At 39.5% G+C, this 27711-nt stretch overlaps 2 protein-coding genes and 1 non-coding gene across 4 annotated transcripts; 2 read left to right on the forward strand and 1 right to left on the reverse strand.

Moving 5' to 3' along the window:
• The first annotated feature begins 5441 nt into the window (after window positions 1-5441).
• On the forward strand, window positions 5442-15094 carry SLC25A3 (solute carrier family 25 member 3). The gene is made up of 8 exons (XM_014889600.2): window positions 5442-5472; window positions 5632-5788; window positions 10419-10540; window positions 12758-12937; window positions 13055-13236; window positions 13940-14112; window positions 14541-14651; window positions 14762-15094. Exons 2-8 carry the CDS (start codon window positions 5638-5640, stop codon window positions 14920-14922), a joined length of 1080 nt encoding a protein of 359 aa, XP_014745086.1. The 5' UTR covers window positions 5442-5472; window positions 5632-5637; the 3' UTR covers window positions 14923-15094.
• LOC148223598 (small nucleolar RNA SNORA53) lies at window positions 13409-13648 on the forward strand. The gene has a single exon (XR_015804215.1). It is a non-coding gene; the product is annotated as a small nucleolar RNA SNORA53 (small nucleolar RNA).
• A 5375-nt stretch (window positions 15095-20469) lies between the features above and the next one.
• Window positions 20470-27681, reverse strand: IKBIP (IKBKB interacting protein). 2 transcript variants are annotated; one of them, XM_088165087.1, is made up of 5 exons: window positions 27402-27681; window positions 26780-26879; window positions 26234-26462; window positions 25429-25546; window positions 20470-21492 (listed from the first exon to the last, which is right to left on the reverse strand). In XM_088165087.1, exons 3-5 carry the CDS (start codon window positions 26425-26427, stop codon window positions 20737-20739), a joined length of 1068 nt encoding a protein of 355 aa, XP_088021213.1. In that variant the 5' UTR covers window positions 26428-26462; window positions 26780-26879; window positions 27402-27681; the 3' UTR covers window positions 20470-20736. The 2 variants fall into 2 exon arrangements, with proteins under 2 accessions (XP_088021213.1, XP_088021212.1); XM_088165086.1 differs by having other exon boundaries at window positions 20470-24555.
• Window positions 27682-27711: the final 30 nt, after the last annotated feature.

Below are 27711 nucleotides of genomic sequence, written 5' to 3' on the forward strand. Positions count from 1 at the left end.
GCAATATCAGTTTGGCACCATAATCCTTTAGCCTGTCATGCCTTTAATTTGAATGGGGGGAGATGATAGCTTTCATTTGTTTTTCAATGCTAATGGAGCTTTCTTTTCACTTTAAATTATTTCTTATACTACTTTGGTGCATTTGAATGTAAAATACATCTTTCTTTCCTAGTTACATCAAATACTTTCAGTTGCCCTCCTCCAAGGATACTATTTGCATCATCAAAGAAAAAAAGCAAGCCACAATCAAAATAAACTGCGAACTGAATTTTGTTGCAGTTAAATGTCATAATTCTTTCATTTTTGCACTGTTTTGGAGAATGCTCTCAACTTCAGTGTTACCTCACAGATGGTAAAGCGTTTTCTAGAAAAGTTCCTTGAAGTAACCCACATCTAGTTCAGTTGTAGTTGGAAGGCAATGCACCTTCAAGAAGGGAATGGACTTTTTAATATTTCAGACATTTCATGTGCTAGGTAGCCCGGAGACAAGGGTCTTTCTCTTGTCCCCAAAGATGATTCTTTCATGGTATTCTAAGAGTAACACACACATAGTAGTGCTATGAGCTGTATGTGCTTCAGGCCTTCTAAATACTGCTGTATAAATTAAGCTGAAGTATATATTACACTGTAGTCTTTGTATCAAAGTGCTGAAGCGATAGGCACTGATGTTCCTTTCTTCCTTCTACACATTCTCTCTTTTGTTCCATTAGTTCATCTTGTTTTTTAGACAGAGCCAGCTTGAACTTTCAGAACCAATGACAAAATAGAGCAATTTTATGGACTAGTATCCAAACTCCAGTTGCAAAAGTGAGTGGAGTTCTGATGTAGTAAGTATTGGTTAAGAAGTCCATTTTAGGGCAAGGGTTATAACAAGCCTGGAAAAGGCCTGTGGAAGTTAATTGGAATGACAACATTATTTTGGGTTTGGTGGGTTTTGTTCTTATGATTGGTCATAGTGCTCAGAATGCGGTGCTGAAAACCTGGCAGTTCTTGATTTCCTGTCTGAAATGGAGCTACCATAGAGCTTGTATTTTTCCCTTTAAATTCTGTGCTAATCTTTCAACATGCCTCCAGTTTTAGGAGCCTGGTATCAGGCTGTGGATCACTAGAGGATTTCACTTCCAGCCTTGAGATTAATCTTACAGCATCTGATTCATGGTGAGAGGTTCAGTAGTGTCTAAGACAATAAATTTTCAAAAAGGATCATAAATTTAACTTCTCTGTGTTTTAAGAACTTAATTTGTATTTGCATAAGAAACAGTGTGAAAGAACTTCAAGTTTACTTGTTAACAGCATGCTCAGAACTGTCCTACAAGGTGATTTTGGATCCTTCCTAGGCTTGGTCTATCTTTTGTTTTGTTTCCTGTGACATAACTTAGAAAACTCATTATGGTATAAAAATTCCTGCTAATTACCTTCCCTGCTACTTTTGTGGACAAGATATCTTTAAAAAATATGTTAACTAGTTTATGCAGAGTCAAAGCAGAAAAGTTGAGTGCAAAAAAAAAAAAGGCTTTAAATAATACAGGTCCCAAAGAAGACTCAGCAGTAAAACTTACATAATTGCAAATGAAGCTGGTAAAATTGTGTGGCATGTCTTGTGCATGGTACACTTGGCTTACTTTGATATGGCTTAAGTAACATTGGGTGGAATAGATACAGGGGTGTGTTGTGATGTATGATTTTAAATTTTGTGTTTGCAAAGGTAGGTGTTTCAGCATACCCTTTGTTGTCTGTTAATATGGCTTTTATTGTGTGTTTGGTAAGTCTACCCATCTTTGTCTAAAACTGTCCCTTGACTTGCTTTTCTTTTTCCTGAGAGAATTTACCAGGCTGCTTTGCAACAGCAGGCTACTACAGTGGATATGTATATGCATATTTCAGTCAGCACAGGGTCTCCAAGCTAACTGAACTTAGAAAGCAGTCCTAAGGTGCTGTAGATACCTGTAAGTAATGTGTATATGCTGATATATAAAAACAAAATCCCTCAAGTTTTTTGTTCCACCTCACTTTTAAGTCCTTTGTTAGCATTGGGAGTCTTGTGGTTAAAGCATAGTCACTTATTTATTTTTTGTTCTTTAGGGAAAAAATTGTGATGTTTAATAGAGATAAACCATGTAATGTGTGAGGAGAAATTTTTAAAAAATAAATATTATTAGACAAGTGTTATTCATGACAGCAATTGATAAGAACAGTGATTTCACTACTTTCTGTGTTGAGAACATGTGACTGCAGTTGTTCAACATGGGAAGCTTTGGATGTGAAGGAGACGCTGCAAATTAAGGTTTCCCTTGAGCTGTAAAACTTGATCCATTACTGACTCTAGAACCATGGTCTAGTAGTTCTGGTGTTGGAACAAGGAAAGTGTATATAAAATACAAGTTTACACCCCAAGCAGATGCTGCTCTGGTAACCTGGTTATCAAAGGTATGGATGGTTGTTTCAGTATCTCGTATATTTTTGGAAACAAGATCATAAGAGCTTTGATTTTCCTTGCAGTCTTCACCAAAATGTTAGAACTGTGAAAAGTTACTGTAAGACAGGAACTAGCCTGCATTTTCTTGACTGTATGCATTTTGAGGTGAAATTGAGGGGGTATGTGGGGGTGTTACAATGAAGGATAGATTAAATTAAGAACACTGTAGTTGCAAACTGAAATTTTCCTAACCTCATAAAACTTGAAGAGCTGGTGATTAAAAATATGGATTTAATTTACCATAGCTCATTTTACTGTGAATTGGACAGGTTGACACCAGAAGGCAACATCTTTCAAGTCTTCACCTATTATTATCTGCAATGTCTCACAGAAATTAATTAAATTAATCTAGATGGTTTGAATTATAGGCTATTGCTGTTTTATTCCTTTACATCAGGGAAAAGTTGTAGGGTGTTTTTTTGGTAAAATTATATGTATTCAGCAAGAACATATATTATCTCTGCATTTTCATGAGGCTATGTTAGACTAATGTTTAGTAGTTCTTGTTAATAGTACAGCTGTTGGATGTTGATTTTCACTTAAAAAACAAACTCAGTTTGTTCCAGAAAAGTTCTACAGACTAACTCATAAGCATCTATATAGTTGTGCACACAAACTGCTATTAGATGTCTATAAATAGTCATCTGCACATCCTTTATAATTGGAAGGAACAGTGGTTTTCTATATGTTAAAAATTGGGAAAACCTGCAAGAATTGCAATCATTTATAGGCAGTTTCAAGGTAAGAGCCCAAATCTCTATCATGTTTAGAGGTTACCATCTAATTGAAAATAAGTGTCAGTGCTTGGCTTTTAAATAAAACATTGTTACCAATAATCGTTTAGAGGCAAGTGAGTAGAGCAGAACAATAATGGCAAAACGAGCAATTCTGGCTTGTTTTCACTGCTGCCACTGGCAATGAATTCAACAGCACTTTGGGCTCTCAGCTGGTTGCTAAACAAAAATATTTGAAGAGTATGAGTTTCATTTGACTTTTTCGTATTTGAGCAGCTGGAGTGTAGTTCATTCAAGAGGCACTTAAGCAACCTTGGCATCTGTGACAGTGCTGTTGGGCACTTTTGTCTGTGTGAATCTAGTCTCCCTGGATTCACAACTTTGTTGTGAAGTAGAGCCAGGGCCTAAGGACCTTCTTTGGAAGTTTGATAGGAACCCTTGAGCTGACCAAAGCTGGGGTGTTTCTTCAGTGTGGTGCTGCTGGTGTGTTGTCATTTGCCCAGAAGAGCGAGCTGGGATGTTCAGCACATTTCTCTTACTTTCCTGGTGTGAAAAATGAGGTCCAGTTTCCTGGTAGATTTTTAAAAGTTTAATAAAAGACAATAACAGAAAATAAAGCAAAAGGTTACAGTGGCTGGATGCTTGGTATTCCGTCAAGAGCACCCATTAATTCAAAAAACACCTGTTCCATATTCATAGACCTTTTATGTATTATTTAAAATCACCCCTCCCCCCAACCTGTAAATCAAAATTTTTTACTCTTTAAATTTTTTTTCCTTGTGGCTCCTTCTTGTTGGTGCACTCCCTGATAACAGAGATCAAGAAATCATTTCCCTGGAGTTCTGGTATTCATCACCCCTGTCTTCATCCAGATAGGATAATCCAAGAATGTGAAGAATTTCCTAATTATCTTTTTACCATTCTCTGAGTTAGTTATATGAACAAAAGCTTTCTACATCACCGTGTTATAGTCCAAAAAAATATATTTATCACACTACTCTTTCTAAGTTTTGTTAATAGCAGAACTAAAATAAACTATATTCATCTATTCATTCAAAGTTTTCCAACATATAGCATTCATTTTAATATTCGCGAAAAGCCAATAATATAATATGTACTTATAACACTGGCTTCTGCGTGTACGCTGTTGCAGAGCACTATAATCAAAAGAATATTATCAAAACGATGAAAAAGTGGAGTTATTGCCTCTTCGGTAACTGGAGAGCTGAACTTGTCTGTGCTAGTCTTGTACTATGTGAGTCACTAAAATGAGTGAAATCACCCTGTGTTGGAAAAGGCACAGTTAAAGGTAGGTAAGACCAAGCATGAGTCTCGTGTTACATAATGCTCTGCTTTTAACAAACCGGTAAGAAACAATTCTGTGAGCAGCTGCAGCCCTTATAGCATAACCTATGTCATGATGCCCTGCAAGTTTACCCTCCGAAGGGGGAGCTCGGCTGAGGAGTCTGCAGGCAGTACTTGGTGCTGGATCGGACCGTGCTCGGGTTGACAGAGTTCTACAGCCGGATCTGGGGAGAGGGGTGAGCTTCCTTCTGAGGGAGTTCTATCCTGTGTGTTTACCAGACAGCGAATAGAAAGTACCACAAGATCTGATTACCAGATGTTGATCCTGGGGCGCTACGAGGACTTCTTTAAACTAATCTCAAAAAATGGGTGCGCTGCTAAGGGTTGGACTTGATCTTAAACATGTCTTCCAACCTTGATGCTTTCATGATTCGGTGCGAGTGCTGCAAAGCACGGGTCAAGGCCAGCACGGGGAGTTCGCGTTCGGGCGTGTTTCTGCTTTGACATTGCCCGGGGCAAGGCTGCGGGAGGCACGTGGCGCAGTTGGCAGGCGCCCCGAGCCGCGCGGCGATAAGGAAGGAAGAGAAGCTGGGGCGCGGTGTTTATGGCGGTAGGCAGCGCTCACAGAACCCGAGCAGCGGGTCCCAGCGTGCCAGCGCCGCCAGGGCTGCAGCCACAGCCGAGGCGCTGAGGGGCGGCGATGTCTGATGCGTGCCAGGGCTGCAGCCACAGCGGGGGCGCTGAGAGGCTGCGGCCTGGGCGCGGCGCGAGCGCGCCCCTCCCGCGCAGGCGCGGAGCGGAAGGGCGGTGGGCGCGCGTGCGCGGCAGTTGGCATGGCGCCTCCGCCAATCGCGGCGCGGGTCGTTGTGCGGCGGCCCCGCCCCCGGCGCGGCGAAGGACAAGGTGACGGCGCGGGGCCCGCGCTCAGTCTCTGCCGCAGCGGCTCCATCTTGCGAGGTGAGTTGGGGCGGCGCGGTCCGGCCGCCCGCCCGCCAGGAACTGAGTTCATCCTTGGGGCGGTAGGGCCGCCTCGCGGGTGCAGGGCTGGGGCTCGGCGGCCGCGCTGTGGCAGGGTTTTCCGGTCCCAAGCCTCTCTGCTCTTCTCGCCCGCCTCAGGTCGCCATGTTCTCGTCCATCGCGCCGCTCGCGCGGCACAACCCGTTCTACGCGCCGCACTTCCAGCTGGTGCAGGACGGCGTGAGAAAGCGCCCGGCGGAGCCCGCGGAGGCTCCCGCTACGCGGCGGGGCCTGGCGGCCGCGTCCGCCACCGAAGGTGAGAGCGGGACGGAGGGAGCGGCAGAGGCGAGGCCCGAGGGCGTGCGGGGCTGACCGTGCCTGCGCTGCCCCCGGCATTCGGGCCTGTGCCCGCCCGGGCGGCGCAGGGAATGTCAGCGCTCAGCGGGGATCGGCCGGGCCGGGAGGGGCCGGCGCTGGGCCTAGGCGCCCGCTTGGAGGACGAGGAAGGGCACGGGCGGGGGAGGCGCTGGCAGTGCTTCCGTTCTCCCGGCGATGTGTGCTGAGGAGCAGGAGGGAACCGGGTTTGCCGGGAAAGGACATGGCAAGGTTCTAGTGCAGAGTAGTCGCAGACACCCCTGTAGATTCTGTCTTGGGGAGCAAGGCCTGTAGCCTCGGACCCTGAGGTTGTAGGCCCGTACTTCTTTCATCGGTGGAGAAGAGCAGTGAGCGAATCTGTGGATTCGAAAGACCATCCCTCCCATCCTTTTCCCTTTTTCTCCTATTGTTTTCACCAGTTTATTCATAGCTGGGTACTTGAATATCTAGATACATTAGGGGTGCTTGTTACTGTTCTTTTTTAGTTTTTTTACTAGTTGTGGGGCTTACACCAGATGAATTGCTATTTAAGCTACAGGGATGCACTTAAGAGTTAAGTGCAAATGCTTCGTGTGTGTTTCCCAGTCAATCTGTTGACTTCTGAAGGTCAGACCTTTATAGTACCATAGAATGGGTGTAAGAACCACAGTGAGTCATCGTCATTGTTACAAGTCGAACTTGACTGCTAAAGCAGGGTCATCCTGAAGCAGATTGCATAGGATTGTGTCCAGATTCTTAAATATCTCCAGGGAGGGAGACTCCACAGCCTTTGTGGGCAGCCTGTTTCAGTATGCGCTCACCATAGTAAAGAAGTTCTTCCTTGTATTCAGATAGAACTTGCTGTGCATCAGTTTCTGCTCATTGCCTCATGTCCTGTTGCTTTCCACCCCTGAGAAGAGCCTGGATCCATCTTCTTGACACCCCCCCATCAATACTTACAGACAGTGATGAAGTCCCCTCTCAGTCATATTTTCTTGAGAGTGAACAGACCCAGTTCCTTCAGCGTTTCTTCATAAATTAGGTGTTCCAGTCTCCTCCTCATCTTTGTAGCCCTCCCCTGGACCTACTCCAGGAGCTCCATGTCTGTCTTGTACTGAGGGGCCCAGAACTGGGCACAGCACTTCAAATGTAGCCTCACTAGGGCTGAGTAAAGGGACAGGATTACCCTCGAGCTGCTGGCAGTGCTTTTCCTAACGCATTGCAGGATACCCCGTTGGAGTGGCCTTGTTGCCCACACACTGCTGGCTCTTGGACAGCTTGGCTGTCCAGCAGGACCCCCAGCTCCTTCTCTGCAGAGCTGCTTTCCAGCAGGTTGCCCCCAGCCTGTGCTATTTCTCCTGTGTGGGGCTGTTCCTCCCCAGATACAGGACCCTACATTTGCCTTTGTTGAATTGAATTCAGTTCCTCTTTGCACGCCTCTCCAACTTGTTGAGGTCCATCTGAAGGAAGGCACAGGAGTAGAGGAGGATATTAAAATTCTAATTCTTTTAAGCTGTCAATAACGTAAAAGTGTCTCTGGTTTTACTTAAAAAAAGTATGAGTTAATTTCAGCAAGCTGCCACTTCTGAAAAGTACTTTGATTATTGAAGTATTTTAGTAGACTTATGTGAACATTCATATGTAATACATGAGACAGGTTTACTTAGGTTTTACAAAGTTTTCAAGAAATTATTTGTGGCTTTCAGTGTAGTAATCCTGCTGCCAGCTAACTAAAGCCCTAAATCGCTCTTTGGTATGCTAAATATATTCAGTAGGTGCACTTATTTCTTTAAAGCATTATGCCTAATCTTCATCCTGTTTGTTGGCAGCTGTGGTCAAAGGTGGCCAAAGATTTTCAGTCTTTATAATCTTTTCTCCTGCGTTCATTATTTCATGTGCCAGTTGGTTCTCTGGCTTTTATGTTGAGAACATAACACGTTGCAGAAGATATCTGAACTTGCACAAGGTCACACAAAGTCAGTACAAGCCACACGACCTTCTGAGATCAGCTCAGGGCATCAACCACAACAGAGCTCAGAGACTAAGTGTTTTATGACTGGCTCATGGAATTTGTCCTTGTTAACATGTCAGGTTGGAACCAGAGATATGAAATAGGTAAGATGTAGCTGTCTCAACAGAGTAGATATATTTTTATACCATATGTTTATATTTGTGTACCTTAAGGGTGCTTGTCTTAAATCACTATCTGGAAATGTTAGAATGACTTTCTTGTCCTCTCTGCTGCATATTCTGCTGGTTCTCAAGTTATGGTTTCTAGAAAATTTGACTATTTCTGAAACAGAAAGTCCAAGATCATCTGTGGCTTTATTTTCCTAATATCACCGTACCACTACAAATCTAGGCACCTCTAAAGAGCTAAAGTCTAATTGATACTGGCTTTCTTAATTACTGTACTTGAACACCAAGTTGACAGGTCAGTCTGAGTAACACTGTAATACAGCACATACATAAAACTCTACTTTTTTGTGGCTACTATAAAGGTCTGTTCCTGTCATTTGAGGAGTACGACTTCTAAATTTTCTACTGTGGAAAGGACAGTGAGCAAACAGTTCTGAGATCTGGGCAGTGTGGTAGCTGCTGCAGGGCTGTGGTGCTGTTGGCCAAAGACACAGCTAGAAGAGCTGCCCCAAACAGACCTAGAGTCTGTTCTCTGATTACACCTGCCTGATCTGTCTACCAGCCATTCTGGACAGTTGTAAACAGACTGCTTCTGCTGTCTGCAAATCTGCTAGCATAGCCTAGCTATTCTATTTTGGAGCTATGTGTAAGTCCCAGACCAGCATATTTACAGGCTTTGGCAGTGTTTCAATTAAAAATAAGTTATTCTGATAACTGATTTCTAGCTTTTAACTTAGCTTCACTATGGCATCTGTGATTTGATACTTATAATTTTAAATAAAAAATTATTTTTTATTTTTGGGTAATTTTTAGGAGTACATGAAAAATGTAAATATAAAATGTAATGTAAAATATGGAAAATTTATGGGAAAGAGTTCCTTTAAAAGTTATGTTAGCAAAGTTATGAGCTGGATATGCCTGTTAGTGTTATCTGTTGCTCTGCTGGTGCTGTTGAACATCATTGTCAGTGTCTGTTCATTTCATAAACGAGTTCAGAACCAGAAAGATGGTAAAGAACCTCTGCATGAGATAGGCTTTTGATGTCTTTTAATTTTCATTAGTGTTTCTTGGAGATAATATAATGGAATAAACATGAAAGCATTATAACTTAATAAGAACTAAGTTACACCAGTAGATGTAGTAGCAAAAGTTTGTCTTTCTATTTTGGAGAATATTTTTACATTGTGTATTATTTTCTGTATGCTTATCCAGTATATTAGTTTTGCTTTTACTTATTTTTTTTAAATATTGTGCATAGTAGCAGAACTATGCTGCTACTTTATGCTTATTTTTTACTGCTTGTTGTAAATTTGAGCGTTTTTTTGTTTGCACTCACTCATAGCCTCTGTAGCTTGTTCAAAATTGAAAGAAGAAAATGGATTCTTTTTTTCCAGTTCCTGTAACTTTTCGATATAGGAATATGTGAAAATTAATAACTTGTTTTAAGATTGGATGGTTTTATACACAGTGTATACACTGTATAGAACATTGTATATTAAGTATCTCGGTTAAATGTGATTTGAAAGATTCTTTAATTAACCTTGTGTATGAGCATTCAATGGGACAATAAATAGCAATCTGCAGTTTCACTAAACAAGCTGTATACAATTGAGATTCTCTATTTGAAAGACAATATACAAAAAATCTGTGTAAATAATCTGAGAAATACCTGAAAATATATCAGCATATCTCCAACACCAATACTGTAGATTTTTATAGTCTCTACTTAAATACAGAAGTTAAACTGTTATAGAATATTTAAGGAAGGAAGTGTAGTCTTTTGAGTACTAGAGGAATACTATTCTTCCTTAGTTCTAGGATATAAGAAATTGTTGGACATTGCAACTTCGAGTAATAGTTTCTGCTAGTAACTTCCGGCATTAATTTCTATGGCTTTAGTGTGCTGCGAGCTAAAACTTCATTGTTTCTTCATTTGCTTATTTAAAGGAACGAATTCACTTTTGAAGGCTTAGAATCAAATCTTGTCAGTCTAAAATGTTTTAATTTAAAGAAAAGTAATTATTTTTCATTGTAACACTATATTCAAATAATACAGCATGGGAGATTATTTCAGTTCAATACTTTTGAGAAAGTAGCACTTAGTTTTGTTTCTTTTCTGATCATTGTTGCCATTTATGATAATCGTATATATGTAATTTTTTCCAATTGACTAGAATACAGCTGTGCCTATGGGTCAAACAGATTCTTTATGCTATGTGGCCTTGGTGGGATTATTAGCTGTGGAACAACACATACGGCACTGGTTCCTCTAGACCTGGTTAAATGCAGAATGCAGGTTTGTTCTGCATGTTGGTATGTGATGACAGAGCATGTTTAGTGTGATATATTCAATTACTAATAAACAGGAGGCATAAACGATACCCTGGCCATCACTGTCCAACAGTGCATGGAGTTTATATAAAAGCATGGTGTGTCTTTATTTTTTGCTGCAGAATACAGTTGTGAATATGGCTCGCTCAAGTTTTATGCTCTCTGTGGCGTTGGTGGGGTCCTAAGTTGTGGCCTGACACACACTGGTGTCGTACCTCTGGATTTAGTGAAATGTCGTATGCAGGTTTGTATAAACTTAAACTTTTCTTGAACTTTTGCTTTCTATCTAGCCAGCATATTAAGAGTTGGCAGTAGGGATGCAGTCTTTTTTAGATGACAAGAAGCAAGTAAACTTGAATGGTACTTTATCAAATCTACTGGTGTAAGACTAGCAAAATACCACTTTCGAGAGAAGTAAAGGTATACAGATAATCTGGATGCATTATTTTTGACAGCATTTAAGGCATGTTTAACTGTTTGCTAAAAGGCACCCACCACAATGTACTCTACTGGCTGGTTCGCTGTCCAGCATTACTGCAGTGCTTTTGGACTGAGGAAATAGTTTTGGATCTATGTTTTTTAGTCTGGACTGACATGCATGTGTTATTTGATCCATTAACACCATGGATATCAGTGCATGGCTTATAGATTGGATATTTTCTAATGATGCCACTTTGAGCAAAGTGGCTAAAACTTGATTTGGTATCAAGAAGGCCATTGATGCTTGCAACTGCTTTCCTTGAAGTGGTTTTTGATTAAACTGAAAAGAGCATCGTTGCATTGCACTTATGACGCATTAAAATAATTTTGTGAACAGTCATGGATGCAAACATACTAATGGATTTATTCAGGCAAATCTGCAATTATGAAGCATATTAAAGCACACTTGCAAATTTCTGGAAATATAGTAGTTAATGATTTCCCTATTGCATAGGCTGACACTGATTATAAAAATGGTCATTTTGTAATTACAGAACTCCTGAAATTAGAAGGGAAGTATGAATTAGTCAGGCCTCCTTGTCACACTAGGAGTATGCACGTGCTGTTCTTCAAAACTGTTCTTCTGAATGACCTTTATTTTATTTAACAACATTTACCAGAGAGACTTTTTCACATTCTTGAAAGCACCTGAAATTCTGGTCTCAAACTAGGAAATCTGTAACACATCACACATGCTCAGTGTGGGCTACCAGTTCCGGTTCATTATGTGCTAAGGGTGGTGATACTTCCCCTTCCCCCTCCAGCACTTAGAGGGAGGTTCAGGAGGGGGATTCCATGTGGATTCCAGGTGTGATCTTGTAAAACCTGTCAGCATTTATCTCTTCACAGATCCAGTACAGAGCATGTTACTAATGCTTCCTAAGTTCTCCAGGAAGAAACCTGTTGCCTGCCCTCTCATGTCTTTTTAAGAAGAGGTCACCTTTGCCATGGTTTAACTGAAAGTGGGACACCTGTTACACGCCTAATAACTAAGCATGATTGAACATAGTCTCGTTTTACAGTGCCCGATTAAATATCCAATTTTCTAAAATTATGTCTCATTTTAAAATTGACGTATTTAGGTGAACTAGATCTCAAGTATGTTGTTCCTAGACTGCAAGACAGAATACCAGTCATCACAGGTTGGCATGCATGTCCCATAGCTCTTTCTGAAAGCTTTGATGGGCATCCAGTTTGATATCTTCCTTCTTATCCTCTGAGGAACTATTGGATGATGTCAAGTATGAAACGTAACAGTGGGATGTGACTTCATTGCCTTTTGAAAAGTTTCTGCTAAATTACTTCTTTTTACCTGAAACGAAATTATTCAAGTCAGCCTATGTTAAATTTCTGATAAGTTAATAAAATCTCACTCAAAATTTTACAGGCAGAAAACAATTTGTATGTCACCTTTATTGCCAAGTACAAGTGTAGAAGTTTTTGAGTACTCTTTGGTCTGCTTTTTCTCCATCTGTCTTACTCTGACTGTGTGGAGAGATGACACAGGAAAAACAACCTTCTCTGATTAGTAATCAGGTGAATCGTTAGGTTTCTGGCAGTGCTTGAGTGTACATAGACATAGCGTGTAAAGTAGATGAGATTGCTGACAAGACCCACTAAATTTTTTAAAAATCTATAAGTAGTTGCATCAATACACCACTGGCAGTGTTGGAACAGTGATTTCAGTAAATCTTTTCATTACAGTTACGTTGTTAATTTGGAGAATTTAAGTAAAACAAAATTCAATTTCGTGTTTTCTGAGTGTTGAGTAACACACTGGCTGTTAAAGTAAGTCAGGGTTTGAGACTAGCAAGTAACCATTATGGTTACATTAGTGTAACTTTGTGATGAGTACATCATCTGTCCAGGGAGTTAGAGGAAGCTGGCTGGCTGAGGAATAGAAAAACTAAAAATTTTGGATGGGGGTGTGAGAAGGAAAATAGTAAGTTATATCAAACACTTAACTGTCTATTCTGTTTAGGTTGATCCACAAAAATACAAGAGCATCTTCAATGGATTTTCAGTGACAATCAATGAAGATGGTGTTCGTGGCTTGGCCAAGGGATGGGCTCCAACCTTTATTGGATATTCCATGCAAGGGCTTTGTAAATTTGGTTTCTATGAAGTTTTCAAGATCCTGTATGGCAACATGCTGGGAGAGGTAAGCCTTAAATGTTTTATGTAAAGCTATATGTCTGTAGCATAATAGTATTAGTGATAAGGAGTAATGACAATGGCATGATTCAATAATAAAAATACGTGTTTAAATTCCTTTCAGGAAAATGCCTATTTGTGGCGTACTTCCCTGTATTTAGCTGCATCTGCCAGTGCAGAGTTTTTTGCTGACATTGCTCTGGCTCCAATGGAAGCTGCTAAAGTTCGTATTCAGACACAGCCTGGATATGCAAACACTCTACGGCAGGCTTTACCCAAAATGTTTGCAGAAGAAGGCGTCTGGGCGTAAGCATCCCTTCATTTTAATTGCAGTTGTTGATTTTCAGTACATTTCCTTAATGAAGAACTGGTGCTATAACTAATTCTGGCCTTAGCTTGTAACACTTGTTGGTCTTTGTATTTCAAGATAAGAACTTAACATACATCAGGGAATCTGTGCTGAGCTGGCTGTTAATTCCACATGCTCCTTAGATCCATCTTTGTGAGTATCTTTGTGCTGAGTTCTGCTAGATAACTTCAGTTTCTAGCAGTTCCAGTCAGAGATATTCAGCAACTTTCTGGTTGTACAGTCAAAGATGCTTGAGTCATTGGCATGTGAGAGTAATATAACTGCATGTTAGCTTTCTGTTCTGATAGAAGTGGCTGTATATGTACAGGTCATGTCTCACTATCAGGACTTGGCTGGTATGCAGACATTAGCCTTACTGCACTGGTAGTATCAGTACGACATTGCTGCAGTGTGTTGTAATCTGTAAAGTGAAGATACTGCTGTGTAGCCTGGGGATCAGGAGAATTTCAATTTGTCTTGCTGTTTGAAGTTAGTACTCAGCAACTAACACAACTCAAATTTCTGTAGGTATTGACAGCATTACAGGGTCAGTATACAGAAGCTGTGTAGCAGCAATAAATAAGTTAATTTATTTCAGGTTAGAAATATACTTTAAATACTAAAGAAAATGAAACTAAGATTGTCTCTTCTCTGATTAAGTTTCTATAAAGGTGTTGCTCCACTTTGGATGAGACAGATTCCATACACAATGATGAAATTTGCCTGCTTTGAACGTACTGTTGAAGCTCTCTACAAGTATGTTGTTCCCAAGCCACGAAGTGAATGTACAAAAGGAGAACAGCTGGTAGTCACATTTGTTGCAGGCTATATTGGTAAGGGATCTTTAAGTCCTACACTTCATTAATGGATTACTGCAAATCTAGAGACCTGTTGCTTTTCAGAGTTTTAAGCAGATGTCACTAATATGGGAGAATTTATTTGCAACTTGAAAATGTGCAGGGGAAATAACTAATCAGTCTGTTAGGGGAAGATGGTTCTGTAATGGGACACTGCTCTTAACTCCTCATGTGTTACCAATGTTGATGGCCACATTTAAAATCTGCAGCTGATTTAAGTGAAAACTTGCATCTTTTTCAGTCTTGGGAATCTTTGGATGGAAGGGGATTTTCAGTAACCAAAGATTTAGAAGTTTTTTTCTGGTTGTTTTCTTCTGTTCAGAAGTTTCAGCTAATTGTACTTAGTGCACACAATAGTGGTACAGCTAAAACACCGCAGAACTAACGTCAAATTATTCTTTCAGCTGGTGTGTTCTGTGCAATTGTTTCCCATCCTGCTGACTCTGTGGTGTCTGTGTTGAACAAAGAAAAGGGCAGCTCAGCTTCACAGGTTCTTATGAGGCTCGGATTCAAAGGTACATACTTACTTTCATGTATTTTGGATCAAGTGTTTCTGGTGTTTTGGGGAGGATTTCTTTTTGTCGTTCCATTTTATGCTGCTCACGCTTTACGGTTTGCTCTCCAGGTGTATGGAAAGGCCTGTTTGCTCGTATCATTATGATTGGTACCCTGACTGCACTACAGTGGTTCATCTACGATTCTGTCAAGGTTTATTTCAGACTTCCTCGCCCACCTCCACCTGAAATGCCAGAATCTCTGAAGAAGAAGCTTGGTCTAACTGAATAGACAACTCATTGACTGACTGCTGGCTGTCCCAGTGATGAGTTTCATGAAACTTTTATATATTTGACTATGTAGAAAACAAACTCTATACAATGTCATTATTGGTTGTGCCCTCGTCTCACATGAGGGTTTAAATTTTACCACTGTCATTGCCTGAAATAAATGAGAAACAGAGTGCTTAGTGTCTGTTTACTACTGCATATGTAAGCTTCATTTCATAGTAGCAAATACCTCAAATGCTCTCCTGGCTTCCCCCTCTCCCCCAAAAATATTAAAAAAAATATCCCGTTCCATACTTTAGAAACTAGAGAAATGTTACTCTTCCACTTAAAAAACAAAATTAGGCTTTCACTGTTTCCTGAGAAGTGCCAAGAATCTGTCCTTGCACTTTAAACCCACTGATCGTTTGCCTGTAATAAGCTGTTACCGTGGAACAGCTGAACTCATGAATGGCTGAGACTGGAGTCTGATCAGGTATCCTAGTCATGATATCAGTGTTCCCCACAGAGATAAAAGGAACTTTGTGCATACTAGAGCTGTTTCTGCCTTGGGATGGTCATCTCAACTTAACTTAGACTTACTTGACTAATTTCTGCTTCTGTTGGCTTTGAACCACACCAAAGAACATGGCCCTTCCGATTGTCCTGTGGAATTAAACAGTAGTTGCTACCTCTTAACTAGAGAAAAGCTGATGTTAATAAAGATTTTCAAATATATTTGACTACTAATGGCGTACTTCAACTTTACAATAAAATAAAAATGGCTTGTATTTTGTTCTAGAGTTTGAAAAGCTTGCGAGCTTTTCCCTACATTTGCTACAGCTGTATTTTTTATTTCATTAATTTCTTTCTGAATTAGTTTAATACTGAATTATGGTTGAAACATGTATTTTTGCAGCACAGGGAGCCATATGAGATTTTTTGGACCTTGATGTGAAGAAATACATGCTCCTCAGCTCACAATAGGAGACAATTAAAGCAATGTGAAGGTATTTGTTTTTGAATTTTTTCTCAAGTCTTTTAGTGAAGGATGATCATGCTGCCTTCTGCATTTCACCTGTTCAGTAACCCAGAGTTGGTAATCACTACACCCTATACAGTTCTGCTTTGCTCATGAAGTAGAGCTAGAGCTGATGTGGTTTTTTTTTTCCAGTACTGTGGATAGGCTGCCTTACAGCATGTGAGCTGTTGATACTGAACTTAGCTTGGCACTCACTTATGCTATACTGCTTCTTCCTCTTTACTTGGCTCCTTCAGAGCCAAAAGGATAAATCAGGCAGGTGCCATTGGAATATCATAAATGTACTGACTGCTGCATCTTGCTGGAGTCAGATGTGCGATGTGCCTGCTATTGTAGCATAGAGCTTCTCACCTCCTGTGAAAATCCTCCAACTTCCAAGATTTTGAATGATTATGCTAAACAAGAAAGCTGGGCCTTAATTTGAATTGTTGCCTTTCAGAATGCGGAGTAAAAGCTAAAACTACACTGTTTCCCTGTCACCGTGACAATAATAAAGGCACTCTTAGAGCAGCTGGTATTTGCATTATGCAGCAAAGTCAAATACCCTAAGTCCGAATAAAATACTTGTACAGGTACTTTGTTGTTGAATTAAAATTATTTATTGCTAAAAGTATGTAAATCTTGTTTCCCCATCGTGAATGGGAAGCTCCAAAATTATTTAATGAGTCATTAAATACTTTTAAGAGCTTCCTTGGAGAAGAGCCTTTACTAAGACTTTATCTTCTATCAAGACTGTTGATGTTAAATCACCTTTTGAAGTTATGTGTATGGTACAGCTTGCTAGGCAGAACTGTCACTTTTGTGTACTGGATATGTTTCTTTAGAGGCATGCAAACTTCGTAGATTTTTCTTTGTTTGCTGAAAGTTCCTTCTAATCCTGGGGAAAGTGAAGCACTTCTGTCAAATTTTAAGGCTGGCAGAAGAGCGAGACAAGCTTGGCTCACGTAGTGAGGTAGTCTGTCAAGCAATCTAGTGCTGAGCTAAATTTCTCAAAATCGCACAATTTTTCTCTGGGATTGAGTCAATGTTGCACAGTTGTTACAAACACGTACAGTAATAAGAGAATCTTAATTCCATTTTTTCATTGCTCACTGGTAGACCTGAAACTGTCTTTTAAAGATACTCAGACAATTTTATCAAGGTATATCTGAGATAAGACTACAAGGAGCAGCGAGCAGTTCCCCTTCTGTAACTGAGAAAGGGAAAATACACTGTTACAGCAGTGTTGTGTTTCACTGGAAAACCCAAGAGGGGGAGAGACTTGCCTTGCAGCTGCTGGCTTCATTGACATTCAGCCATAGGATTGTTCAAATGCTCGTTAGGAAAGGGTGTTGTTTAAAGGGTTGCCTGCTGGTATTTTAAATTAGCTTCAGTGGGAAAAATATAGTATTAAAATGCATTTAAAAGGTCAACTTGGTCATTGTTAACTGCTTTGTGTATAATGCCTGCTACATTTTCCAAAGGTTGAGATGGAGCAGTGGTGCTTTTGATGGATTTGCACTTCCATTGCAAGGGAAGTCCTGTATCAAAAAGGGGTACCCCGTTTTGAACTTGGGTAACTCCAAACCCATCACTAAACCCTGGAGTGTTCTGTAAAACATGGATTATGTATCTGCTGCTTGTGTATATTTTGTGAAGGAGAAAACATACTTTCTTGCCGGTTTTGGAGCTGAGATGAGCTTTCTGGTTTAAAGCATACAGTATCTATAAATTTGGAGTAACAGCTGCATTTGCACACGGTGTTTGTATGAGGTTGTACTACACATGAAATGTGCTGACACTGATACTCGCGGAAATATCTGTTGCATATCATTTTAAAATGGGCTGTAATAATACAAATAGTTGTAACTCATTTACATTTCTACGTAGCAATGATGTAGTTCACAATGAAAACAATAAACGTTCTGCTTTTTTATAGCAAATATGAGTACCTTGGGTAGATGAGCCTAATAGCTGCATGGTCTTGTTGCAGAATACAATTTTTGTAACTCAGTGCTGGGGAGAAAGACACTGCAAGCAGGAAATTCTTGGCTGAGCAGATGTTCTGGTGTCTAAAAGTAATTTTTATTGTTTTCGAATTACTTTGCTCATATGATTTTTCATCACTGATCACTTAATTCTTTTTCTGGCTTTTGGGTTGTTTTTTTTCCTTTCAAGTTGCTGACAAGTATATTAATAGGCCAGTTTTGTACCTGAAAGCTAAATTAAAAGCAAAGATGGCCTGAATGTCACTAGAGGTTGGGCTTAGTGGTCTGTTTTAAGTAGCTAGCTGTAATTTTCATTATTACCTGGATCTCTCAGTCATTTGATAAAATTGCAGAGTATGACAGCATGACCCTAGAAATGATCTAAGGGGTTGTAGTTTCACTGAGCCAATACTCTCCCCACCACTGACAGTACTAAAACAAGGAGGCAAGGTTACCAGTCTGCTTTTAACTTTCGAAAATACCTCACTCTCTGCTCACCTTTTCCACTGGAGAAAGGGCTCTCTGCTTAGAGCGGTCTAATTAAAAAGCTGCTATAAAACTTGCATTTTTTAGTACAGTGGAGATGTGTGCCTGTAGGGCAAACAGAGATTTCTAACACCTGTGTGTTATGGGAGAATTTCTGATCACTCACCTTACTGCTGAGGTCAGTATGGTGGTGTGACAACTTTAGATACAGATTATTCTAAAATATTTTTTCCAAGTAAACTTTACGTTTGTGACTTAATTGTCATGTCTTGTTTGCAGCACGAAAAGTTTCTGAGAGGATTATCCTGGGAATGAAGGGTAGGAAGTCTGCACACATCTAAAGGGAAACAGAAATGAATGGTCCTGTAACATTTTTTGCATGCTTAACTTCCCTTGGAAACCACACACAGGACTGTACACTCTGCTTTTCACTGGGAGATGTGTTCTAGAATTTGGAGGTTGAAAGTGAAATCCACAGTTGTTTATCCTGGCTTGTTTTCTGTTTACTATTGCAAGGAGAGAGTGCACTCTCTTCATGCAGACAGATCTCTGCTGTGTCAAGGCTGCTCAGATTAACTGTGCAGCTGCAATGTATTTTCCACATCACTTGTGTAGATGTTTCTCTACTGGTTCTCCAGTTCTGCCTCTCCAGATTCTTACTGGCTACTGACCACAAATGATGCATTCATAAAAATGAAAACAAAGCAAAGAAAATCACTGTAGCCTATGATGCCCTTAATCCACAATATTTTTATTGTGTAACCCTCAAATTCCTAAGGTGGATGTGCATATGTACATAGATTGTTTCAGGTATGATATGCAATGCATAATTTACCATGACTGTTCTTGAATTTTGCTGCCCCCTTCAAATGCCATGGTTATTTTCAGGGGTTCGCTTAGCTGTGTGGAAGAACAAAGGGACTGGATGGTAGAATATCTGTGGATGCTTCTAGGAAAACATGTTTTTGACAGGCTTATTCTTGCCATCCTGTCAGGTGGACTGGAAAGGGGAGATAGGAATGGACCTATACCAAAAAGAAGAAAACTAAACAAAGGTTTGGAGGTTGACTGTGGGCAAATGAAGCAAAAAAGGTACAGAACTCCAGCAACATGAAGCAGACCAAATGACATGGAATGCTGAATGAGGATGAGAATAGTGGGGGAGAGGAATGCTTGTCTTGATTGTCTTCCATACAATCAAGGATCTAGAAGTTGCAAGACATTCAGGTATGCCCAGCTAAGAAGTTATAAAGGCCTTACTGTATATTTCCACTTCTTGATATAAATTCATTTACAGGGATTTTCTGAGTTGCTGTATCACTTCTAATTTATAGTACAAATATACTATATATATAGTATATATATATATATACTTTATAGTAATTTTTATTCCCATTTTCTTCACTTCCCTCCCCCACCTTCTTCTGCAAAACCATTCCCACTATCTTGTTAATGCCTGCTTCATTTTCAAATGTCTCAGATAGTTGATACTGGAACTCAAATAGTTCCAGTAGTTCAAAGCAGTAGCCTTTTGGGACATAAGTAGCTTCTCTTTGCTAATTCTGCTGCTCATCACAGTATTTAACAGACTAAGAAAGAATGAATGAATAACACTGTTAGGATCCCTAAGCAGACTCTGTGACATGGGATAAAGCCATTAGTAGGTCTCTCAGAGCATTGTCCTTATAGAGAGTTACGTCTTTTAAAGATAGAACAGTGCTGCACAGTAATTTTGATTTACAATTATAAAGACTCACAAAGCCTTATACACATTATTCCATCTAAATGTGTGACAGACTTTCTGGAAGGAATCAGCAATATTTCCCAGCATTTCTTGTTTTGCTGCATTTACCTTGTTAAATATTGTTAAAAAATAAATTAGTATACAAAAATCATAGAGTGAATAGAGACAAAGTGCTACTGCTATTTGACTACCTCTTGTTTAGCTAGAAACCACAATTCTGTTCCTTCCTTTGCAGCAGGAAAGCGAAACTGCAGATCTGTCATTCTTGGGTCCTGCTTTCTTCATGAAAGCAAACTCTTAAGCTAAGAACATAATTTAGTGCTTTAACACGGCTTTATTGTACAAAACAAGCAATTTATTAAATATAGCATCTGTCATTGTTCAGAAAGACAAATACATGCAGAGAGATATGGTTTCTTTCACATTATTATTTCTCCCTTGAAATAAGTATGACTTTTTCCTGTCCTGTTCAAAGGAATAGAACAAATTTCAGGTTTAGGTGAGCTTCTCAATGAAGCCTTTAAATATTGTCTATCTTCTCAGTACTACACATGATAGGAGTTAACACTCCCCAAACACTATTCTTTAGGCAGTGGCCCTTCAGTTAATGTCTGAAATCTTGGTTATTTCATCTTTCACATCCTTGATCTCGGTTTGAACTCTTGTTAGATTGGCCAATTTCTCATTCAGTAAAGCAATTTCCTTCTCCCGTCGTAACACCTCCTCCACTAATCTTCCTATTCTCAGTGTTAGGTCATTTATTAAGGGCTCCACGATGGCAAACTCCTTTTTAACTTTGTATATCTTAGGTTTTAAATCATTTGCAAATGTAACTGTCTTCAGAACTTTTGCTCTGTCACCTTCGAGATTCAAAAGTCTGTCAGAATGCTTGCTAAAATTGTTCCTTAACTCAGACAGTGCTGTCTTAATTTGCTCAATTTTTCTTGCGTTACTGGATGCCAGGCTTTGTATTTTTGTACTTCGGTCAATGCTACTGGTAAGTAGGTCACCTATATTTTTTACTGTTGCCTTTTCACCTTCTTCTACTTTACCTTCAAGTGTTTGCAGAGAATCTGTCAGTGCAGTCATTTCTGAGACCAGGCCTGAAATGCGCCTTATGTCAGTTTTTACTGTCACAATTGTCAGTGTTACATTTTTTGCTACGGAAGCTGCATTCTGTTCAGCACTTGAAACTGCATGAAAAAGGCTTGTTAAATTCTTCTCCAGTTCTTGTTGTTTTTGAATAATGCTGCTAGACCACGTTTTCATTGTATAAATATCTTCCTGCAGATATTTAATGTGAGATATTATTTGAAGATCTTCCAGCTGTTTCATTAAGTTCCACGTCTTTTCACACTAGAGGGATACAAAAATATTTCTAGCTTAACTACTCAATGTCAAAATTCAAGCTATACTTTAATGAAATATCTTACTATTCTGACATTCAAATTGAATGCAAACCCTGTCTCTAGGAAATAAACTTCTGTTACAAGACAACCAGTTTTTTTTTCTTGTCAGTATACATAAGAAATGTTTTATTACAACAAAAAATTACAAGAAGGTGCTATGTGACTTTCCAAGGTGACCTCTGAAAACACAAGTCATGAAATGGAATCTTCTTCCATATATAGGAATTTTTAAGTCGCCATAAGAGCTATTTTAGTGAAGGAAACCTCATGCTACTACTGGATTTTTGTTTTGATTTGCTAGTTCACTCTTATTTTTATATTCTCATTATTGGTTCTTGGTTTTCAAATTTGAGAGGAAAAAAGGAAATTATCTGAGTGATACTATCCTGTTCAATCCCCAGTATGTCAGGGTAGAACTTAGAAAAAAACACCAACAGGCAAACTGAAACACATTCTGAGAGGCTAGAATTAGTTTCATACTAATCCTTTTCTGGACACTAACAGTAAAAATATCATCCCAGAAATCAGTATTTTTAACTCTTGAATAATGCTGGTCATTCCTCAATAGCTCAAGACCAAAATTTAGGCTGTGGAAAGTTGTGCTTGTTTCCTACTTAATGCCCTCCAAGAATGAGGATTTTATGTTGAACCTCCGGTATATTCAGCTTTCCATAGGTTTGAGGTTGATGAAAGCCCTTAGATTAGGGGTCATACCACTGGCAATCTAACCACCCTGCCCCAAAGAGATACGAAGTAGAAGCACTAGAACTGGAACACACTTGTGAAAAAGTATTTAAAAAACATTTCCTTATATAAAAGATTTTCCTACTAGGACATGGAACACTAAAGTATTTACTCTGTACCCTTTCTGGAAGAACAGTTTATTTTGAATTAGATTATGCACCAGGACAAGGAACTTCACTACAATATATTTTAATTTTGAATATCACTGTAAACAGAAATTTATACATAATTATTACTTATATGAAACCAACATGGCTTTATAACATTGAGAAACACTGGTTTCATAGTCTCTTGAATGGGCAATTTTACCTGCTGAGTGAAGATTTCAGTGGAGTTCTTGAGAAATGAATGTACAAACCCAGATGAATTTAAAGTAGGTCTGATTAAGTCATAAATATATGTTCATAATGTTTCTACTAAGCAATCTCCTTTCCTGAGAAATACAAAATTATCAAGACAATAAGTCTGCAGACAATTTGCGTTGTCCCTGAGATCAAAATTTCAATGAGCAGCTGTCAGGCCTATTAAATAGTACTACATCATGTGTAAGTAGGTCTATGGATAAACTGGATATTCCCTGCTCCCAAGCATACAACTCCACTGATTTCATTAATTACTTTTGCAGCTCTTGGTTCAGGAAACTTTGGGAAACAATGTCAGTGACCTGTTAAAATCTCTTTTTCTTTTCAAATGCAAAGCAATACGAGATGTACCAGGTAATGCCTTACAAAGAACATCCTACAGAAGAAAAGGTTAAAATTTGTTTCTAAAGCACCAAAACACCCCAACCACCATCCCCCCCCCCAAAAAAAAAAAAAAAAAAAAAAAAAAAAAAAAAAAATCAAAACAGCTGCTATGTAAGTACCAGCTGTTTATAGATACCAGAACAAGACAAGGTTCTAAGTAGAGGGAAAACTTTACTAGTGTTTTCTCTAAGGGTGTTATATCTAAGCTTCAGCTGTTATAAATGCACCCAGTGCTTTTCTGCAGCACAAAACCGTTATGGTGTACAATACATTACAAGCAAGGTATAGCTATTTCTGCTGAGAAATAAGTGATTAATTGTTCACTGTGCTACAAATCTATGGAAAATAATACACAAAGTAACAACAAAAGAAACTAAGTAGTGAAAATTAAATACAAACTAAAGAGATGAGCTTTTTCCCCTTAAATCTAAATACTTTGCTTCAAATTACTTTTAATTAAAAAAAAGATTTTTAATAAATAAACTGAAAAGAATATTTAATTTAAGAAAATATTCCTTTCCTTCTTTAACAAAGTATTATTCTCTTCCCCTCCAACCTTTTTCTCAACCTTTCAGGCTGTTCCAATGTCTCTTTCAGATCAATGACAATACCTCAGCTATCCTTGACATACGTTTAAATCACATTATTTATAAAAAAGGTTTTTCATTGATGAAAAAGCACTAAGTCCAAATTCACGTGTCCCCATTCTGGTCATTTTCTAAGTTAAAGCTTTCTAAAGTTACTTCTTTTGCTTTTGAAGATACTGCTATGTCAGGGCCTGTTTCTAGAACAGACAGTCCATGCTGCACTTTGAACAAGCTGCCACTGGACTGTAGGCCTTCAAGAGCCTTCTGCATCACCACTGTATCAGAAACAGTTTTCAACATGTCTTTTTCCACAGCGTACAGCTGTGTCTTCAAGTCCTCTATCTTTTTTTCCATACCAAGCAAGTCACTGGACAACCTAAGAATAGAGTGAATAGCATTTTCAATTGTTGGCAAATGGGTCTTGCACTCCTCAATTTTAGGTTCATAGTTTGCAAGTTTCTGATTCAGGTCTGTGTCCTTGGCTACCAGACTATTCTGTTCTTCTTCTAGCTTTTCAACTGACTTTGCATCCAAGTTTAACTTTTGTTCAACTCTAGAGAATTCATCATCTTCTTGCTTTTTTAGTGTTCTGATATTTCTGGCTGTACTGTCTTCCAGATCTCTTACTCTTTCTGAAAGGGATTTAATTCTTTGGTCAACTTCATTAATTTTGGAAGTAACTTCTGTATGTATGAACTTTGCTTCAGATTTTAAACCACTAGCATTTGTGTTCATTTCATCCAGGCTTCTTCTCCAGGAATTTGTAACATTTTGAAACTTCTCATTAATGCTCTGCATCTTTAGAGAGAGAGTCTGTTCAGTGTTCTGAATATCATTTATGATGTTATGAAGAGAAGATATTTCCTGCCCAAACTCAGTCATCACAGAGATAGATGAGGCAGCTTCTCGCAGGATACTTTCAGAAGACTCAAGCTGCATTTATAACACAAAACAATGTCTGTGTCTACTTAGCAAAAGAGCAGAAAGCCATTTCCATTTATTAAGAGAGAATAAAGTCCCTTAAAAGCCACTGTACTTGTTACAAAGCTCCTCTATGTTGTGTTTACATGTTTCATGTTTAAAATACTGTTGATAAACCTAGCATGAAAAAAATCACAGAAAAACGGTATGTCTGTTGTTGAATTTCTACAGCATATATGCAATTTTCCATGCTTGGATTTTTTGTCCAAAAATACAGTAAGTCCCATGCAACATTTTTCAATCTTTAGTATATAAATATCCATTACATCATGTATAAATGACATTATTCTGAGATCAGTGCTGAAACAAAACCACTGGCATAAGCCATGCTGTGCTACCATCATTATCTGTAAGGTGTCAGGGATAATTCAGCAGCCAGCACAGATTTTCTCCTTGATAACATCACACATGGTAATGTTTTTTCCATTACTATCATATTTTCTCATCTATCACTTTATTATGTCTTCATATTATTAGAACAAGTCTGCTACATCAAAATGCTGGTAAATTTTCTTCAAATGTATGTTAGAATTTCACGTGAAAGAGGACTGGAAGAATGAAATGTGCATGTATGTAAGTTATTCAAAATAGTTCAGTTTCTAAGAAATAATACTGAGATGCAACCACTGTACTCACATACTGGAACAATGGCATGGATTGACATGCTTTGTCACATGAAATAGTCTCTAAAGGCCTATTCACAGGCAAGCAAAACACATTATGAAAACTTATTTTAAAACAGTCAGTTAAATTAACAAAATAACAATGAAGTAAATAATGACAAATGTTCAGCAAAGATTATACAATTAAGATGTTAATGATTACCTTTTCAGAAACTAAGTTTACTTTATTTCCCACATCCAGGATTTTTTCAGCTTCTTGATGTAAAAAATTGTACTTCCTTTCCAGATCAGCAAATTGACCTGACTGCTGAAATAGAAACCTGCAAATTTCAAGTAAATAAACAGAAAGCATAGCTTCTTAATTAGCATATATTAAGTATTCCACAGCAAATTGTTACCAGAGGGATTTGTGTTCACAGAATTTACTAGATCAATACATGACAGAAAAAAAATTAATGAAATTGATCTGTTTTGATACTGGAGTTATCTTCCAAAAGAGGTATGACAACAAGGAAGCATCCATAGATGTCTTTGCTTTTACACTGCATGCTAAGGTAACTAAGGCACTGATGCTAAGACACTTTAAAACATCTTTAACAAAGGTATTTGACCTTCACTTAAAGACTTCACCTGATAAACAGTTTATTACACTGCTGAGCAAATTATTTACAGAAAACTCTATTTAATTTCTTCTGTCCAATTATTTATTGCCTGCCAAACGAGCACTTACTGTCAGACTAAGTTGCTCACCAGGTAGATGTAGTCTCCAAAGCAGGTATTTAGAATTCATGAGCAAGGCACCTTCAACATGATATAAAAGATGGAGCTTCTGTAGTAACTCACTGCACACCCTTGTTTCCATGCTTGTGAATACTGCTGCTATTTCCTTGATCCTTCTGGCTTTAACAAGTTTCTATAGACACTTAGCCCAAGCACTCTGTTCATGTAAATCATACAGCCCACAGAATACAGAAGAAAGTATGAAAATCCTCTTTAGAGTTACCTACCAGCTCAGCACCAGGCAAACAGCAAGGGAAACGATACTCAAACTTGTCCTTGAGTCCATGCAAAACGAATTGTGATTATTGCTGGTCCTGGGACTTGCCAGCTTCCCATAATTACTGTGCTTCTCAGCCTTCTGTGTACCTTCACCGGTCTTGGATGAAGAAATACCTTTTTTCCTTGGCTTAACTTCAGACATTTTGTGGTTTTAAAAAGCATAAGCAAAGGAGAGAGCTGGAAAAAAACCCAGAAAGGACTAGTTTTTACTTCTTACTTTTTACTTTTAAACATCCTCAAATATAAACTTTAAGTACACAAATACACCCCCAAGAATGTTTCTTTTAGTGTTCACTTTGTTTCTTAGTTATGTGAACTTTTGTAAAATATCATAATACTTTCATTTGCTTTCTATATTACAGAGCACTGCTTTCAAGTTTTCTCCAACTGAACTGACTTTGCAAGCTCAAGCTAATTTCACCTTTCCAAAAATATTTCGTTTGCTTTAGAATAAGCTATTTTAAATATATATGTAAAAGTATGGAGATACTTACATAGCCACGTACAGGGATAAAAGGCTTTGTTTAAAATCCAATCTGTCATGCAGGTATCTTAGAGCTGTTTGAGCCACAGTACTAGAAAGCACGCTGTGAGCTTGAAGTATGGAGGAAAAAAAGATTTTCATTAAAAAAAAACAAAACAAAACAAAACCCCACAAACAAACAAATAAGCAAAAACAACAAAAATTTCACCAAAACAGAAAAATTGTATTTTGAAGCTTTTAAACCATCTTTGGGTTCGAGAGCACGTATTATGAAGTTAAAGTGAAGAGAAGAAAAAAAAAAAGAGCTCTGAATAGTAGTTAGGAAAAGAGTTTAAGAGAGAAAAGCTCTGCTTTAATAGGACAGCGCACAGCCCGGTGCGCTACAGAGGGATGAGCCGCAGCTCCCCAGAGACCCTTCCGGACCTCCGGCCGCGCTGGGTCCGCTCCCCCAAAGTGACCGACTGCCCCCTCCGCTCCTCTAAAGTGACCGACTGCCCCCTCCGCTCCCCCAAAGTGACCGATTGCCCTCCCCGCTCCCCCAAAGTGACCGACTGCCCCCTCCGCTCCCCCCAAAGTGACACACATCCCCTCCGAGCCCCCATCTCCCCCTCCCTGCGGCCGCTGCCCCGTACCCTCCGCGCTCCTCCGGCCTCAGCTGAGGGGGCGGGGGCGGGCAGGGCCGCCTGGCCCCGCAGGCACCACGTTTACAGGTCCCGGGGCCCCTCCCCTGGCCGCGGCTGGCGCATCGCCGCCCGGGGCGCCACGTCCGGGGCCCGCCCGCCGCGGGCAGGCAGGTGGACAGGCAGGCGGGCAGGCCGGCCGCCCGCGATCCCGGCACGAACAGCCTGGGCTCGGCGGCTCCGCGCCGGCGCGGGAGGCAGCACGGGGCTTTGTCGGGCGGCGAGCGGGCAGGGCCGGGCCGGGCCTTCCCCGCCCAGGCCC

The sequence above is a fragment of the Sturnus vulgaris genome, chromosome 5 (assembly GCF_052056855.1).
Source record: "Sturnus vulgaris isolate bStuVul1 chromosome 5, bStuVul1.hap1, whole genome shotgun sequence".
Classification (NCBI taxonomy): Eukaryota; Metazoa; Chordata; class Aves; order Passeriformes; family Sturnidae; genus Sturnus; species Sturnus vulgaris.

Excerpts from the sequence above, each read along its gene's own strand:
- SLC25A3 (XM_014889600.2), top strand. The coding sequence starts at position 5,638 with ATGTTCTCGTCCATCGCGCCGCTCGCGCGGCACAACCCGTTCTACGCG. Across the intron at positions 5,789-10,418 it reads GGCCGCGTCCGCCACCGAAG|AATACAGTTGTGAATATGGC; the intron begins GTGAGAGCGGGA and ends TTTTTGCTGCAG. Across the intron at positions 14,113-14,540 it reads ATTTGTTGCAGGCTATATTG|CTGGTGTGTTCTGTGCAATT; the intron begins GTAAGGGATCTT and ends TTATTCTTTCAG.
- IKBIP (XM_088165086.1), bottom strand. The coding sequence starts at position 26,427 with ATGTCTGAAGTTAAGCCAAGGAAAAAAGGTATTTCTTCATCCAAGACC. Across the intron at positions 25,547-26,233 it reads GTTTGCCTGGTGCTGAGCTG|GTTTCTATTTCAGCAGTCAG; the intron begins GTAGGTAACTCT and ends TGAAATTTGCAG. Across the intron at positions 24,556-25,428 it reads TAAACTTAGTTTCTGAAAAG|CTTGAGTCTTCTGAAAGTAT; the intron begins GTAATCATTAAC and ends TTATAAATGCAG.